This window comes from Tenrec ecaudatus, chromosome 13, assembly GCF_050624435.1.
Source record: "Tenrec ecaudatus isolate mTenEca1 chromosome 13, mTenEca1.hap1, whole genome shotgun sequence".
Taxonomy (NCBI): domain Eukaryota; kingdom Metazoa; phylum Chordata; class Mammalia; order Afrosoricida; family Tenrecidae; genus Tenrec; species Tenrec ecaudatus.
The window spans coordinates 66,258,103-66,275,001 of NC_134542.1; the positions used below are offsets into that span (position 1 = coordinate 66,258,103).

General features: G+C 44.9%; 1 protein-coding gene across 1 annotated transcript; it reads left to right on the forward strand.

Annotated features, from left to right (window-relative positions):
• The first annotated feature begins 1,136 nt into the window (after nt 1–1,136).
• On the forward strand, nt 1,137–3,475 carry LOC142423994 (melanoma-associated antigen 10-like). The gene is made up of 2 exons (XM_075529129.1): nt 1,137–1,181; nt 2,771–3,475. Exons 1-2 carry the CDS (start codon nt 1,137–1,139, stop codon nt 3,473–3,475), a joined length of 750 nt encoding a protein of 249 aa, XP_075385244.1.
• The last annotated feature ends 13,424 nt before the right edge of the window (nt 3,476–16,899 follow it).

Genomic DNA, 16,899 nt, shown 5'->3' on the forward strand with positions numbered 1-16,899 from the left:
ATATCTATTCACAATTTGTGCGTGAGCTTTGTTTTCTTCAGAGAAAAATCTGTCATTAGCTGCACACTCACAGTGCCTCGTCTCGAGCAGCCACTCCGGGATGTGGAATTCACGAGTCAGTCTTCACACGGCGAAATACGACTTCTTGTTAGTTTAAGAAAGATGTCTAGGGAACCACAAGACCTGCTTTCCCAACATTGTCATTCGATCAATTTTCATTACATAGTCACTCAGTATAACTAATTGATCACAAAAATATGAATATTTCACATAATTGATTTTTAAATATTAAATGTTCATGTAGTTAGCTTAAAGATGATTTTGCATAAGGCACGAGCTGTCATTGGGGAGCAGTATCTGCTGTTTAGTTTTAACGTCAGTAAAGAAGTTCTAAACGCGTCGCAGTGGCTGAAGAACTCCGACAGTGTAGCGCTTTTCCGACTGTGAGACAGTTTTAAAAGCATTGTGAAATCTCGGCTCTAATTCGAGTGAGCAAATTAGCAGTCATGTTTTGTGAAGTGTTCTGTTGTTTTTCACAGTTGCCATCCGTCAGCTCTGCCTTGTGGTGACCACATGTATGCCCCCAGGAAGTACAGAGACTGTGCTTCAGACACTTACCAGTGGCTGATTTGGGGGACGTAGGTATCTCTTGGTGGCTCAAACTTCCAAGAAATGTTTTGAAAATGATGGCAACATATGTACCAATGTGTTTGATACAATTGGTATATGGATTGTTAGAAGAGCTGTAAGAGCCCCAATAAAATTATTTATTTAAAATAAAAAAGAAAGAAATGTAAATTTAAAATAAAATTTTTAAAGACTTTCCATCTACTGACCTGTGATCATCCTGAATATGGCATCATTGCATGGCTGTGTGAGTCTAAAGAGGAATTTATGGACTAATATAGGCATATGGGGTAATATCGGACTTATGGACTTGATCTGGACTGGGCTGGGATGTTTTCTTAATGTAAAATTGCTCTTTGATATAAAGCTCTTTCCTATATACATATGAGTGTCTGTAAATTTGTTTCTTAGTCTGCCCGGACTAACACACCGGCCTTCTATATTTCAGAGTGGAGCCAGGGTCTCCTAGGTCTCATAGACTCAGATCTCGGCTGTGTCAGTTCCGGAGTATGGGGCTGCTGTTCACAAGTGCCCGGAATTGGAGAATCCAGAAGGTAAGGAGATTGCCAGACCGTCTCAAAGAGCAGAGAATTATCGTGAGAACTAAGGCAGTTTGTACTGCTGGGAATTTTTATTTGCTTGGGGCCTGCTGTCCGTTCCTCCCTCCGATCTCTGTGCCTGCTATAACATTATACTCTGTGCCCGTTACAACATCACACTTTGGAAACAGAGCTGCTTATGGTCTAGGTTTTGCAGGTTCGAAGACAAAGAGTAGTTTTGTGTGGAGTGTGACTAAAGTCTCGTCCATATTTGATTCAGATAATCTCAGAAGGGGAGGTTTTGCATATAGAGTAAAGTGACCAGAATTTCACATTGGTAAAGCGGGACACCAGCGGGACACCATTGATAAACCTCATATCCTGGCGACATAGCCACATGGCAGCCGAAAACCGTATACCCTAGATTGTCATGCATTCTTTCCCAAAATTGGGACTTGTTTAAAATGCTGCGGGATGCAAGAAAAATTGTTAAAAATCAGGACTGTCCCGCCAAAAGTGGGATGTCTGGTCACCTTAATATAGAGTTGACTTCAGACTTTTGGCAGGATCGAGGGGGTAACTGTGCTTTGCGGGTGGCAGAGACATGCATTTGGAATGGCAAGGGGAAGCGTGGCATGAAATCTGTCCCCTCACAATGCGCGCTCTAAATCCTGACTTCTTTTTTTAAATATTATTAGGACTCATACAACTCTTATCACAATCCATACATACGTCTATTGTGTAAAGCACATCTGTACATTCTTTGCCCTCATCATTTTCAAAGCATTTGCTCTCCGCTTAAGCCCTTTGCATCAGGTCCTCTTTTTTCCCCTCCCTCCCCCTCCCGCGCCCTCAATCCTGACGTCTTTGCCTGTAGTCATGAACCCATTGCGAATCGGTGGTCTGGGTTGTGCTAATTGTTTTCTGTGAGCCTTGGATTAGTAGAGTGGTGTCTGGATTGAAGACGGCATGAAGACATTCCTATGGCCTATGACCCTGGATTTGAGATTGGATTTAAGAAACTAACTCATGGTTTAAAATTTTTTTCTAGGATCTGCGGACTGTGGCATCTCTTCGGCACAGAGGGATAATTTCCACAGGTTCCACAGGTTCGCCAGTGTTCAAGGAGATTCTAGCCACGTCACCAGAGGGGGAAGCTCCAGGACCTGCCAGTAACCAAGGTTGTGGGCTGGCTTTCTCCTCTCTTCGCCCAAAGCCTCATCTGCTGCTACCTACAGAAGTCATCATGCCTGTTAAAAATAAGAGCCCTCGCTTCAGTCCTGAGTAACCCCTCCCTGTGTCCACGGAAGGCCCGGACAAAACCGATCAAGTGTTACCTGAGCTTTTGGAGGAAGACTCTTCTTCCTCCTCAGCTCCAGCTCCCAGCATCGGAGACGAGGCCACAGGGAAGCCTTCTCTGAAGGAGACTGCTGCCGCGGAGACTTCTAATGTCGAGATGCCCAGTACTTCCCCGAGTCTTCAGAGTGAGGGTGAGGTGTCCTCTTCAACTGAAGACAGCGAAGAGGACAGCTCTGATGAAGACAGTGACGGCCTGACTCAGCAAGATATTGAAAACCTGTCTGTATCGCCTATCAGAGTGAAAGTCTTTATTGGCGAATTATCTGCTGCTCAAGTATCAAATTAAAGAGCCAGTCACCCTAGAAGACATGCTGAATAATGTCATCAAAGAGTACAAAGATAAATTCCCTGAGATCCTGCAGAAAGCCAGGGAATGCCTGCAGATGGTGTTTGGCCTTGAAGTGAAGGAAGTTGACACCATCAACCACTGTTACATCGTCTGCATGACACTAGGCCTCACCTATGACGGCTTGCTGAGGGAAGTGGAAGGCATGCCAAAGACTGGCATCCTGATTATTGTCTTGGGTGTGATCTTCCTCAACAACTACAGTGCCACGGAAAAACAAGTCTGGGAGGTGCTGAATACGATGGGCATCTATGCTGGGCAGAAGCACTTCATCTGTGGGAATCCAGAGGATTTCATCACTGGAGAGTTGGTTCAGCAAAAATACGTGGAGTATCGGCAGCTGCCCAACACTCACCCTCCACGTTACAAGTTTGCGTGGGGTCCAAGAGCCTACGCCGAAATCAACAAGCTGGAGCTCCTCCAGGTTTTGTTAAAAGCTTATGCCCATAGCCCAAGTTCTTTCCCAGTTTCGTTTGTAGTGGCTCTGCAAGTGGAGAAAGAGCGAGCCCAAGGTCTAGCTGTCTCCAGCTTTGACGATAGTGCTACCCCCCTGTCCTTGGAGAGTTCCGGTGCCACTTCCGGCAGCTGCTTCCAACCCCAGTGAGGTCCGAGGCAGATTCTTCACTTTAGGTTGGAAAACCTTTCCAAGTAGTCATGGGTGGAGCTGTAGTGAGAATAGTGTACTCATCTATATTTTCCTGTTGCATATGGGTGGCGTGGAGATTGAGCTTTTTGTGGGGTCAATAATCAAATATTACTTTTCATAGAGAGGTTAAGTAGCTTTAGAATCTAATTGTTTGTGAGGTCTTTTTCACACATTTCCTGCTGTTTACTAGGTGTAAGGACCTTTGCTTGGCTACTTTGGGAAACCATTGTGAAAGCACTTCTACTCTGATCTGGGATAAAGAGAATAGCATTTACATAGGTTGTTTGTGAGACCTGTGAAAAACTCTGCATTCCAAACGCTGAGATAAATCAAGTAAAATGTAAAAGATGGCGTTTGGGGTTGTCTTTTTCCCTCTTCCTACTTTGGTTGTAACATTCAAATATCAATACCTGGATTTGCTTGGCTTATTCAAGAATGTAAGACAAAATTGACTTTAATAAACAAGACTTCTTACTAAAAAAAAAAAAATTTTTTTTCCTAATTTTTTTCAATGTACCCATGTTAGCGATCAATATAGAGAACCTCACGGCATCACCAGTTTACAATTGTACTACTACTAATGGCCTTCATTTATTAAGCAAATGCTATATGGCAGGAAATGTGCTAAGTGGTTTGCATACATTACCTCCTTTAGCTCTAGAGGCTAATGTCTAAACAATGATAATTTATTCTGCCTTAAGCAGCAAGCCCATTCACATTGCATCCTGGGTCTGTAATGCACCCCCTCATCAAATGATGACAGCTAATAGTGGGTCTCGTGAACGGGGAAGTTAGTATGCTTTTAGGTTAGTCCAGTAAAATGCATACCACAAGGACCTTCCTACTATACCATGTATTTACAAAATGACATTTTTTCCTCTATGAAAAAGATGCTTTAAAAAAATATTGTGGTCTGGATAATTGTAATATGGTAAAAACAGTGTTTGACTTATACCAGTTCTGCCCAGGTGTGCATCTTTTAAAATCTGGCCCATCGCTTCACAAAATGAACTATGGGAAGCATGATTAGGATACAAGGGCCAGGGCCGGGGGTGGCAAAAGGTGCCTGAAGATGAAGTCAATTCTCAGACCCTAAAGTGGGAACCCCTGGCTATTTTTGAATCGGAATTGAATTTTATCATATGATCACACTCTTTTCGAATGGGTGATTGTCAAGCATGGGAAAGACGTCTGAGAGGGGGAGTGTAATTATGCACTAGTGTGGCAGGCTGAACTGGAAGCTACAGACTCTGAATGTGCATTGTTACTGACTGGTGTGCTCCAGGGGGCTCCCTTGTTCGCTGTTGCTTTTCTCTCCCAGACTTTCTACGGGAAGGCCTTGCTACTGCGCCAGGCCTACTCTGAGGGCTGCTCATGCTAGGCAGACACGTGATTACACACAGGATTACCTGGGTGTTTGGCCAGCCGCCAACCTGGTGGTGGCTTTGTGCTCGCCATCACACACGTGCCCCTGTGCCCCCATGCCAGTCCCTCCCAGGACTGCGAGAGAGCACACAGCAAGACAGGTTGTGACGGCCCCTGCTGGCAGTGCTGGCAATGCCAACACAGTGAGCCTTGGCTGGCCCCCGAGTTAACAGGGAGCCTTACTTTGGTCTGAGGCAGGCCCACGAGTGGCAAGGCAGCTGCAGGAGCGTGGAAGCCAGTCCTTGGCTACCTCAGACTGCATCTTAGGGGAAATTGTGAACCGCAGGCAGTGGGGAAAAAACTGTCCATGGCTCATTCATGTATATTGTCACATTGCTGGATTCTATTTCCAAACTGTCAGCTTAAAAAATGCACTTACTATTTAAGATGTTTAATTAAAATTGGACTCCAAAGCTAAGCATGTTGATGTTAGTCTTCGGCTGGTTTAAGGCATTTCTTTGAAGACAGTATGCCCACGCGCTAATTTAAGTACACAGTGCTTCTGTGGAGACTTTCCTGTTTAGAATATCATCCTTCCACAACTACACGACTGCACAGAAAGACTCCAGAAGAAGTCACCAGAAATAATACTGCGGATGATGCGGATGGAATTAGCATGATGAAGACAGGGGCCGCACTTAATGAGGACAGGGTTCCTGTGGGAGGGGGTGGTGAATTGTTTTGTGACTAGATAGAGGTGGTGGCTGCACAGTACGGAAAGCGTACGCAAGGTCTCTTTCAAATGGTTCATTTGTTGTAACAGAAATCTCACCTTAATCTTTAACTGGGAATTCTGGGGAAATAACAGCATAAGCAAGCCATTGCTCAGAAACTTCCCCACAAACACAATGTGAGAGTCGGGCTCAGCTCTGAGGGACTAGTCTTTCAGCCACGATCCATCTGACATCAGCAATGTCAGAATCTCCCCTGTTCCACGTCTTTTTCTGAATCCAACTTGAATTTCTGATAGTTGTCTGGGAGGACTGCTGCATTGGGATATTACCTTCAGCAAAATTAGACTTGTTTGTGATAATAATATTCTGAGATAATTTCCACAAAATTCTTTGGAATACTACTACTACTCATGACTGAGTCAATACTGACTCATAGCAACCTATAGGACAAGGCAGAACTGCCTCTGCGGGTCTGAGACTGTAACGCTTTATGGGAGTAGAAAGCCTTTTCTCTCTCCCTTCTTGGAATAGGCACAAATAAAGAAAGACCTCTTCCAGTCTATTGGCCCCATAGCTACCTTCCAAATTTCTTGGCACAGACAAGTCAGAGCTGCTACCATCGCATGCATTTTATTGCGACATCACAAATGGCTGTCTGTCAATCTCTGAGACCTCGGTTTTCACTGGTGTCCTTCTGAGCAACTTCCTCGGCCCTGTTCTACCTCCTACTTGAAACCTGGCTTCAGAGTCTCTTCTAACATCTATTTTGGTCTGCTCTTTCTTTCCTGTCTTTTTAATGACGCCATGGTTTCTTCAAGTACGATGACCTTGATGCAATCCCACAATTCATTGAATCTTCAGTCATTAGTAATAAATGCATCAAATCTATTCTTGTGATGATCTCTAAATTCAGGTGGGATATACTCCCGGTCTGTGTTTCTTGCCTTTCATGGGTTTAATTTTCTCCAGCTTCAACTTGAACTTGCATACGAGCAATCGATGGTCTCTTCCACAGTCAGCCCCTGGCCTTATTCTGACTGAAGATATTGAGAAAGATGACAGGGTCTCTTTCTCTAGATGTTGTCCATTTTGTTACTGTGTATTCCATCAGAGGAATCAACCTGTATGAGGAGAGTTCAAAATGTTCGTGAAAAAATGTCATTACTTCTTGACTCTATTTTTCCATGAACTTTATGAAACCTGTTCCTATAGTTGCTACTCACATTGTGGTTTTTTTAAGTATTTGGCGTGAATGATTCATTGGTCTGGTAAAGCTCTCTCTCGAAATCTCAGTGCTTTCCTGTCACCAATGCCATATTTCCAACAGGTGGTCATTCCTGTTTGGATCACTTCTGTTTCCAACTTTCCCATTAGAGCTGCCAGCAATTACCAAGGACTCTGGCTGAAGAAGTTGATGAAAAAATCTTCAGTTTCTTCATCTTTAGCAGTAGGTGTAATAGTTGTAATATTTGTTCTTCTTTGTAGGCATATGGGTAATCTCCTAGTATTTGTACTTAAAGATGAACCTCTTTATAACAATAAATCCAACAATGTTTTTCTTCAATTTGTCAGTCCTGGCACAGTAGGCCATGTAATTGTCTGATCCAAAATGGCTCACACCAGTCCATTTCAACTCATGAATGCTTAGGATATAGATCATTACGCATTCCATTCCAGTTTTGGCAACTCCTCATGTTCCTGGATGCATGCTTTGTACATTCTACATTTCAATTGTTTTTTATCATTTTATTGGGGGCTCGTACAACTCTTATCAAAGCCATACAACCATTGTGTCAAGCACATTTGTTGCCATCATCATTCTCAAAATATTTGCTTTCTACTTGAACCCTTAGTATCAGCTCCTCATTCCCCCCCTTCCTCCCCACTCCCTCATGAACACTTGATAATTTATAAATTATTTTGTCATATCTTACACTGTCCAATGTCTCCCCTCACCCAATTTTCTGTTGTCCATCCCCCAGGGAGGAGATTATATGTAGATCCTTGTAATTGGTTTCCCCTTTCTACCCCCTCTTCCCACCACCCTCCCAGTATCACCACTCTCACCACTGGTCCTGAAGCGGTCATCTGTCCTGGATTCCTTGTGTTTCCAGTTGCTCTCTGTACCTATGTACATCCTCTGGTCTAGCCAGATTTGTAAGGTAGAATTGGGATCATGATGGGGTGGGGTGGGGGAGGAAGCATTTAGGAACTAGAGGAAAGTTCTAGATTTTGATTATTAATGGATGCTTACTGCTTTTTTCATTTTAAGTCATGTCACATCAGCAAATGAAGGTCCCCAAAGCTTTGCTTTACCAATGTCGTTATGGTCAACTCTATTCTAAGGAGGTAGCTCTTCCCTCGATGTAGTTTGAGTGTCTTCCGACCTGAAGGCTCATCTTCTGGTATTATATTAGACAATGTTCCACTGTACGTATAAGGTTTTGAGTGGCTAGTCTTCTCAGAGGTAAACCAGCATTTTCATCTTCTTACTGTCTTAGTCTAGAAGCTGTACCCCATTATCATCGAGGCTTTTGCATTTCACTCCCACTGGGGTCATGGAACTTTCCAGAGTTGACACAAATGGCTTCTTGACTGAGTTTGCCATGAAATAAGGAGAGCGCGTGCAAAAGAAACAGAATCTCAGGGTGGAAAATCTCGTAGTCATGCACAATGTCTAACTTTAGAACCTCGGAGGACAGCCATCCCTGCGCAGTGAGATTGTCGCTACTTCCTGTTTGTGCATGTGACAGCCTAGAAAGGAAACTTTCAAACCTACCCTGATTGGTTTGCTTACAAAAAATTACCTTTACATTTGGTTGGTTTTTTCATTAAAACCCACCTTTAAATTAAATGTCACAGCTTGAAGAATGATGTTGTTCAGATCGCCTTTTCTACACACCACAGCTCCTTGATTTTTAAAAGCCAAGTAATTTAGCCTATCCAGTGACTCTCTAAGAAATGCTCCACAGAGATGTGAAATGTACCAGACGTGTACTCACCAAACGAGCGTCAGTGTGAGGCTGTGGTGCAGGGTTCCTCCCCCAACTCATCCCATAAGGGCCGTTGGCAGCAAAAAAGAAGTCTTATGCTCCCCACTCACCCAACAACTGTTTCAGCTCTCCTCTTGGCCCTTTGGGCTGCGACTGGCACCTGCACAACTTTTCAACCCTGACTATCCCAGGGTGGCCCGCTTTCTAAACATCACCTGGTAGCTTGTTAAGAAGTCCTGGTGGCACAGTGAGTAAGAGCTTGGCTGCTTACCAGAGGGTTGACGGCTTGAACACACCAGCTGCTCCTCAGGGGAAAGATGCTCTGGGAAAGACCGCAGCCTAGTAAACCTCCTGAAGCGCGACCCTATGTTGCAATGTCACTGCGTCTAGATCAAGTCAACAGCAAGTGAGTTTTTAAAAGCTTATAAAAAATGCAGAATCAAATAATGATGGCAACCTAAGTACAAATATGCTTGATACAATTCATGTGTAGATTGTAATAAGAGCTATAAGAGCCCCCAATAGAGTCTTTTAATAAAAAAGAAGAAGAAGAAAAATACAGATTCTCAGACCTCACTCTAGACCTGCTGTTACAGGTGGGTTCCATGAATGCGTGGGGGGGGGGTGTCCGTGTGTGTGTTTAAGACATAAATTTATATAAAATGGCTCACACTCTTGTCAAAGCAGGCAATTTCAGTTCAGATCCAGGCAGGTTCCAAGTCTATGGTTCAAATGTTAAGCTGGAGATTTCTCCTGACTCCTGTACCTTCAGGAGCTAAGGAACCCCAGATGCACTGCAGACGAAGATGAATCCAAGGTTGGCAGGCTACGTCCAAAGAACTGGAGCTCGATGAGTCAGAAGCAATATCTAAACCCAGAAAAAATCAATCAAGCTTTCTCACAGCATCTGCTTATATAGGATGTCAGCCACATCCTTGAGGAAATTCCCTTTCCTTTGCACCTGGACTGTAACCTGAATAAGGGATTGCATTCCATTCAAATCTTCTACTCACTGCGGATGCCCTGATAAATTCCAGTGTGTTATGTAATTTCATGGGAGGTTACTCAGCCTTAACTTCTGTGCTACTGAGAATCCTGGCACAGCCAAGTTGATACAAAGCTTATATATCAAAAAACAAAACAATTTATATATCACACCTGCAAAATCAGAATGGGTACTTTACACAGATGCCTCAGCTGACTCCTATACACATGGAAGTTGCTACAGGGATATGGCTTCAACTTCCTCCTTGGAAAGCTATCCCCCGACCCCAAAGGTATCTGCACGTCACAGAAAATGACAGGTGCTAATTAGCAGTTGTCCCTGTGGGTTGCTTTCATTGGTCACATAGGGTTTCTTTGGACTTGAAGGGGATCATTTCTCCAGAGTGAAGAGGATTTGTTATCCCAGATAGTTTATCAAATAAGTGTCCTTATCGAAAACTTGAAGTCCTTTCCTGCGTGAACAATCCAGGCCTTGAAACTGGCGTCCGCCAACTCAACAAAATCAGAACGAACCGAAACGTGAAGCAGAACAATAAATGGACTTGGAAAAACCACGAGTCAAAGCCCTGGCATGATGACGCAGATGGATAGGGAGCCCTTTCGGGTCCGGCTGTGGCATGTGTAGCCGCCACTGCTGTGTGTTGTCAACGCCCCCAGTAAAAAGCACGTGCTCCCTTCGTTTTCTAAGAGAGAAACCCCGTTCCTGGCAGGTCAGCAGCCCATCTTTGTGTGGGTTTCAGTTCACCCTCACTTTACAAACTCCGGGCCACTCCGGTTTCGCTTGGTCAGCCATGACTGAGGCAAGCAGCAGCAGTCTGAAGCCCCAGCACAAACACGCTGCACATTCCTGTCCTCTTTTGCATTATCTGAGACGATTTACACCATCGGAATCGTGCCTTGATGGTCCTTTCCTTCATCTGGTTTACCCATCCGTTGGAATTCACCCAGAGGCGCCTCGGGAGAGCCTACTGACTGCTCCCCCTGAGTCAGTCATTGAGATCTTGGAGCACAGTTCTACTCTGATGAGCCTGATTGCCACATGTCAGAACTGACTCCATGGCGACTGGTAGTGACATGGAAACTCACTGCCGGCGACTCTGGAGGACAGGGTAGAGCTGCCCCGGTGAGTTTAGTCTTTCTAGATGGAGCTGGCTGGTGGCTTTGCTGGGGCAGTTAGCACACTACTCCTAACCACTATGCCACCAGGACTCCTACCATAGTATAAATTATTGGGTAGTATGTGATATGCACTTTATTCAGATCTTAAAGCACTCGCCTTCTTGAGAAAGAACCTGCTTGGTTCATGATGTATGCTTTCATACACTGTTATAATCAATCTGGAAGTAATTTTATGTGATTTTTTTCATCTATTAGTAAAATCGGTATATACACTTTTCATACCCTTGCTTAGGGTTAGCCTTGAGATTATCCTAACTTTGCTGTGGGTAAGGTAGCTTCATCTCTTTTCTTTTCTCTGAAAGACTTTTTACAATATAAGAAAAAAAGTCAATGTCCTGATGTTCACAATTAAAACTGCATTTTGGTGAAGTTTTGATAACTACTTCCATTTCCTTAGTGGCTATTGGTTTATTGAAATTAGGGTTTCCCAGAGTGGGCTACACCACCCGCTGGGGGTGCTGGGACAATTCAGAAGGGTTGCCAAAGCAGAAACCTGCACTTTTAGCCTGGATTCTGGGCTCTAGTACAGAAGGGTGTTTTGGGGTTTGGGTTTTTTGGGGGGCTGTTAATCCTTTTATAAGGAGCTTGTACAGCTATCATAACAATCCATAATTCAATTAGGTCAACAGTGGCATAGTTGCTTCCACAATTAATTTCAAGACATTTTTTTTCTTTAACTCCTTGATATCAGCTCCTCTTTATCCCCTCCCTTCTCCACACTACTCCCTAGGAGCCCTTATTGTTAATATATAATGGCATATCTTACCCCATTGAATAAATCGATTTACCTACAAAACTGTTATTCACTCCCCTGGAGTGGGGCTACGCAGGCATTTTTGTTATCAGCTTGCCCCCACCTACCCCCTCTTCCCGTATCCTCAGGGAGACATTACTCCCATTACTATTTCTTAAGGGTTATTTATCTTGGCTTCCTCTCATGGAATGGTCTTCATTATACAAAGGAACCTATACAGTGCTAACAAGATCAATGAGGTAAAACAAAGGCCTTAATCGTGAGGGGGGACTGTTGAAGACCAGAGGAGTTATGGGTTTTATCAGTGCCATACCACACCCTGGATGTATCATCTCTTCCATGTGGCCCTTCTGGGAGGGGCTGTCCAACTGTCTTGCAGGTGGGTTTTGTGTCTCCACTTCGCCCACGCTCCTTCGCATCAATTTGCTTGTTTTTGAACTTCTGTTTCCCAACGACACCTCATGGTCACACAGGCTGGTGTGCTTCTTCCATGTGGGCTTTGTTGCTTCCCTGTTAGATGCATCCTTGATTAACTGCAAGCATTTAAGATCCCAGACGCTATGTCTTTTAAGAACGGGGCACCATCAGCTTTCTTTACCACATTTGCTCATGCACCCATTCTGTCTTCAGCGAGGGTTGGGAACGTGGGCATCATACCCTGCCACATTGTTAGAACCAAACGTTCTTTTACTCAGGTAAGAAGTAGAGGCCGAACTCCCACCTGCTTCCTTGTTGCTTACATACACAGACACACATAGACAGATATACATATCTATGTTTATACTGCTATAATTTTTTACTTTCTTTCCTCCTGTCCCGCTATCATGTTTACCCATCATTCACCTCTCAGCAATTCCTTTGATGCATTTCAATTGGTCACACATGACCAGGGACACTACACCCTCTTCAGTGTCAATTTGAGAACCCTTGATATTCCCTTGTCTCTGTTGTTATTGGTTCAGCACTCACCTCCCCTCCGCCCCCCCCCCCGCCCCCCGAGAACTGTTGTCACTGTCTCCTTGGGATTGCTTATCCTGCCTATCTTGTATAGATTCCAAATAAAGGAGAAAGGCCATTCAAAGAGTTCCAAGTCTAACTGGTATCCTGACCCAGAGTAGCTGAATCTCTGTTAAGATGCGAGCAGGACTTGTTATCATGCGTCAGTCCAATGTCCTTTTCTTTCAGAGTTCCATATCCCAGTCCTACATTCATGTCTGAGAGGCTCAAACCCTACAAGCACCCACTGTTTGTCTGCAGACGGGAATGCAGTGGTCTGATGTACCCCACCCCCTCAACCCCTGCCACATTACATCTTTAGGCTTTCAGTGTGGCCCCCTTGTTCTAGCCCCCAAGCAGTTCAGGTAAGGTGCCAAGCACTGTCTCTTGAGTCAGAAGTCTACAATCAGGATTCCTCAGGGACTTTGTGGCTTTGCTTCCATTGCTGGTCCGCTGCACAAACCCTCTTGGTTTGATCCCGTGGGTGGGTCAGACTGGCTGCTCTCCCAGAACCAGGCTGTCCTCTGCAATGGTGTCACCTACAGGGGGGACATCAAGTCTCGGACTGAGGATGGTCCTGCATTCATCTATGAATGAGCTGCTCCGAACAGGAACATCACCCTCAAGGCTTCATGCACTGGGATAAGCTCCACTCTCTCTCCCTTTCCTGTGGAGACATAAACAATACTCTCCCCTTGGGCGGATGAATGCCCCGGCCCCCACTGCCTTTTTTCTTCTTCTTTCCCTACCCCTCTGTGGGCCTTAAGGCATGTGAGGGGTGGGGGGATGTCTTTCTGATTCATTGTTCTGGGATGCCATCTGCATCATTGGATTTGGTATAGCTCATGCCAGGGTATCTGGTCCTTGGCGCCATCTTCCCAGAAGTCCTCAGTACAAAAGTTTTCAATTGCCCACTGGGTAGTTTTTGTTTTGTTTTTCTCTGAAAAGGGGACATTAAGCCAAATAATTTTGGGGACCTCTGATTAAACTGTCAAAATCTTTTCAACCAGTCTTGGTTAGTACTTATTTTCCTGGAAATTTATCAATTTCTTCAACTTAGAAAATATCTTTTAGTCTATGGTATTCTTACAATTTTTTCAAAAAATCAGTCTGTAGTTCTCACCTTTTTTGAGCTAAATATTGTGCAGCTGAGCCTGCTTCTTTCTGATTTGTCTGGATTGAGGTCTGTCTGCCAGCATCTCCTTTAGCAACCCCAAGAGTCCCAGAAAGCACTGCCCAGCTTTACTGCCCACCGTGGCTCTCCCACCCCCACCTGCAGTTTCCTTCTGTCTTTACCCTGGGAAATCCAGGCGTCTCGTCATGCCTCTAATTTCTCACCTTTTCTTCTGCTGTTCAAATTTTTGCTAGTTTTTCTTCTGTCGACTACTGTTTTCTTATTTTTTATTCCTTTCCGTTGAAGGCATCATTCTGAGAAGAGATTATTACACTCACCTCTTTTACACTCAAATTTTCTTCCATTCTACTTCAGTTATAGAATTTGATAAGCTCCATAGCTGGACTAAATTTTGGATAAAAAAATTAGGCATATTCATACTAACATAAGTGCAAAACCATAGCCAGCTTCCCAAAACTTCTGATATGTGAAATGTTAAAATGCTTTGATCTCATAAAATACGCTCCCTAATGGGAACTGTCGATGTAAACACGTGGTATTGTTTTATTTCCATTCAAAAGCAATTCAAAACTTGGCAGTCCTCTCTGGGACCATTGTAGGAAGCACACGACCACACTTCCAGAAAACAACGCTAGTGAGAACACTCCCATGGAAGTTCCCGAGAGTCCTATCTTGTTATTGCTCTGCTTGTCTGCAGACGTCGATTCTGGCCCTACTCTGGGGTTTCCAAGGCTGCAGAGCATGATGGGAGCAGACAGCCGCCTGTGTCGGCTGAGAGGCTCTCAGCTCACTCATGCAGTCAATGCCAGCTCGCAGCAACCCCGCAGGACAGGGTAGAACTGCCCCCTGTGGGCTGTTGAGACTGTACATCTTTACGGGAACCAGAAGTCGCATCTTGCTTCCACAGAGCCGCGGATGGATGCCAAGCGCTGACCTTTCGGTTAGCATCCCAACGCAGAGTGCCACACTAGGCCGCGAAGGCTCCCTAACCTGAGAGGGTGGATCTACTCCAATAGGGCCTCCTGCGCGGTCACCCTTTTGCGCGTGGACGCCAGGTTGTTTCTCTTGAGGAACGGCTGGTAGGGTCAAACCACAAGGCCTTTAGTTGCCCGCCGCGTGCTTAACCACTGTGGCACCAGAGCTCGAAAGTAGGGTAGAAATTGTAGTTTTGATCTCCCCCCCCCCCATAATCCCTAACTGAACCACGTAAAAGACAGCAGTCACTATCGCCTGGTGTCAGTAGCAGCTTTTCCAACAGAAATATAAAGTTGTGCATCCAGAACCGTTGATCTTGTCCTTGTTCCACGATTGCTAAGGAAATGTGAAGACTGGCGTGGGCGGGGAGTGGGCAGGAGGATATGTGTTATTTTTTCTTTCCAAACATGTAAACAGAACAAAAGGCCTTGCTGGAAACCAAAACTTACTTAGAAACAAGAGCATGTCTAAGTAATCCACAAAATGAAATGACCTTAACAAAATATGCACAGGGTCTGAGGCTGCTGGAACTAGGCACACCAGGGGCAAGGTTTTCTGTGGCTGCTTTTCTCACACACGAAATCCTCCACCCAACATCAAGGACAGCATTGTTCAAGGGCACAGAGTTGCCTGCAAGACGATTGGTGATCTGGGCCAGACGTTAAAGCAGGTCTGACAAAAAGTTCTTCAAGCAAGAGCCCTGTGTGCAAAGCAGCTAACTCAAGCCAGATGACCCGTGTGTTGAAGCTGAACACGCCACAGCAATTGAATATCCAGACTGAACTGGCTGACGGATCTGGGGTTTCCTCTGTGAGTCGCCACTCACAAGTTCCACACTGTGTGCCCCGTTCTGACTCGGGCGTGCTGCCTGGGACTGGTTGGCCCTGCAAGACAATGAAGGGAGGGGTGCTGCCCGGGACCTGGCCATGAGAAGCAGGATGGGACCTCCCTCTGAATAAAGCAAAAAGCTCATGCAGACTCAGACCTTTCCACCGCTGCGTATACTCTGGAAAGCTACTCAGAGAGGACATCACATGTAGCCTTTCGAAATCACACGAGAATCTCATTTGTGCAACACATCACCCACACTGTGGCTGGCTAATGAACGTCTCTTGCTTCCGCCGTGAAAATGGACACTTTGGCAATCCAAGTCCCAAACACTTCTGCTGAAGACAGGGAGACTACGCGCAAGCCACCTCGCCACAACCTTTTGAATGTTCACAAAACACTGAGCCTTAACGAGGAATGAAACTTTTATTTAAGACACATTTCGATTTTTTTAAGCCAAAATTTTCAAATTAAGGGTTGATCTATGTTTTCAGCTTATTGACACACAGAAAACATGTTATACAATATGACTGATTTCCATTTCAATATTTACACGTAAAAATTTCGCAATGCAAGAAGGGCAATGGCCCTAGGTGGCCAGCAGCTACAGCCAGGTGGTATTTTAAGATGGCAGCATGTGTCTCGCTAGCCCCTGCTTAAAAACAAAAAAACTGGCACACACGTCACTGCTCAGCCTAACACTCACTGAGTAGCCATCTCTCCTTCCACGTCCACAGGGCACTGACCAGCGCTGCGGGAGCACACAGTGCCTGGAAGTGGAATCCTCGAGGTAACACAAAAACCCGCTCCCACCACAGATCCTTTCTATAATCCATTACCACACACAGTCAAAGGCCAGTTAGGAAGATGAGCTCAAGGAAAGACGGTTCCTTTGATAATACCATTTTTCCTGGTGCTTAAATAACCAGAAAAATATTTTAATTTTTTAATGAAGTAAAAATATCAACTTTATGTCTCGTTTATCAAAAAAAGTGAATGATTCAAAGGATTCTAAAACATTTTGTCAATATAAGTGTAAACTAAAAAAAAAAACAGAAAAAAATCCCAGAAACAGTAAACTAATAGAAACCACCAATTTACAGATGACCTTGCACAAACTACATAGTTAAAGGACAACAGCTAAGGGACTTGTCAGTCAGACTGGCTAAAAGGCTCTGGGCAAGCCACACAGCCAAGGAGTCTGCGTTCCCGTCTTATCACAGGAGGGCACCGGGCCACGCCTCTCCTCCCTCCAACTTCACAGATGTCTATCATGCCTGGTGACCAGAGGACAGAGCGGAACTGCCCCTCCGGGCTTCCAGCGCTGTGAATCCTCAGGGGAACCGAAAGCCTGTCTCTCTCCAGGAGTCACTGGTGGTTCGCAGTGACCTCCGGGGTTAGTGCCGTGCCACCAGGCT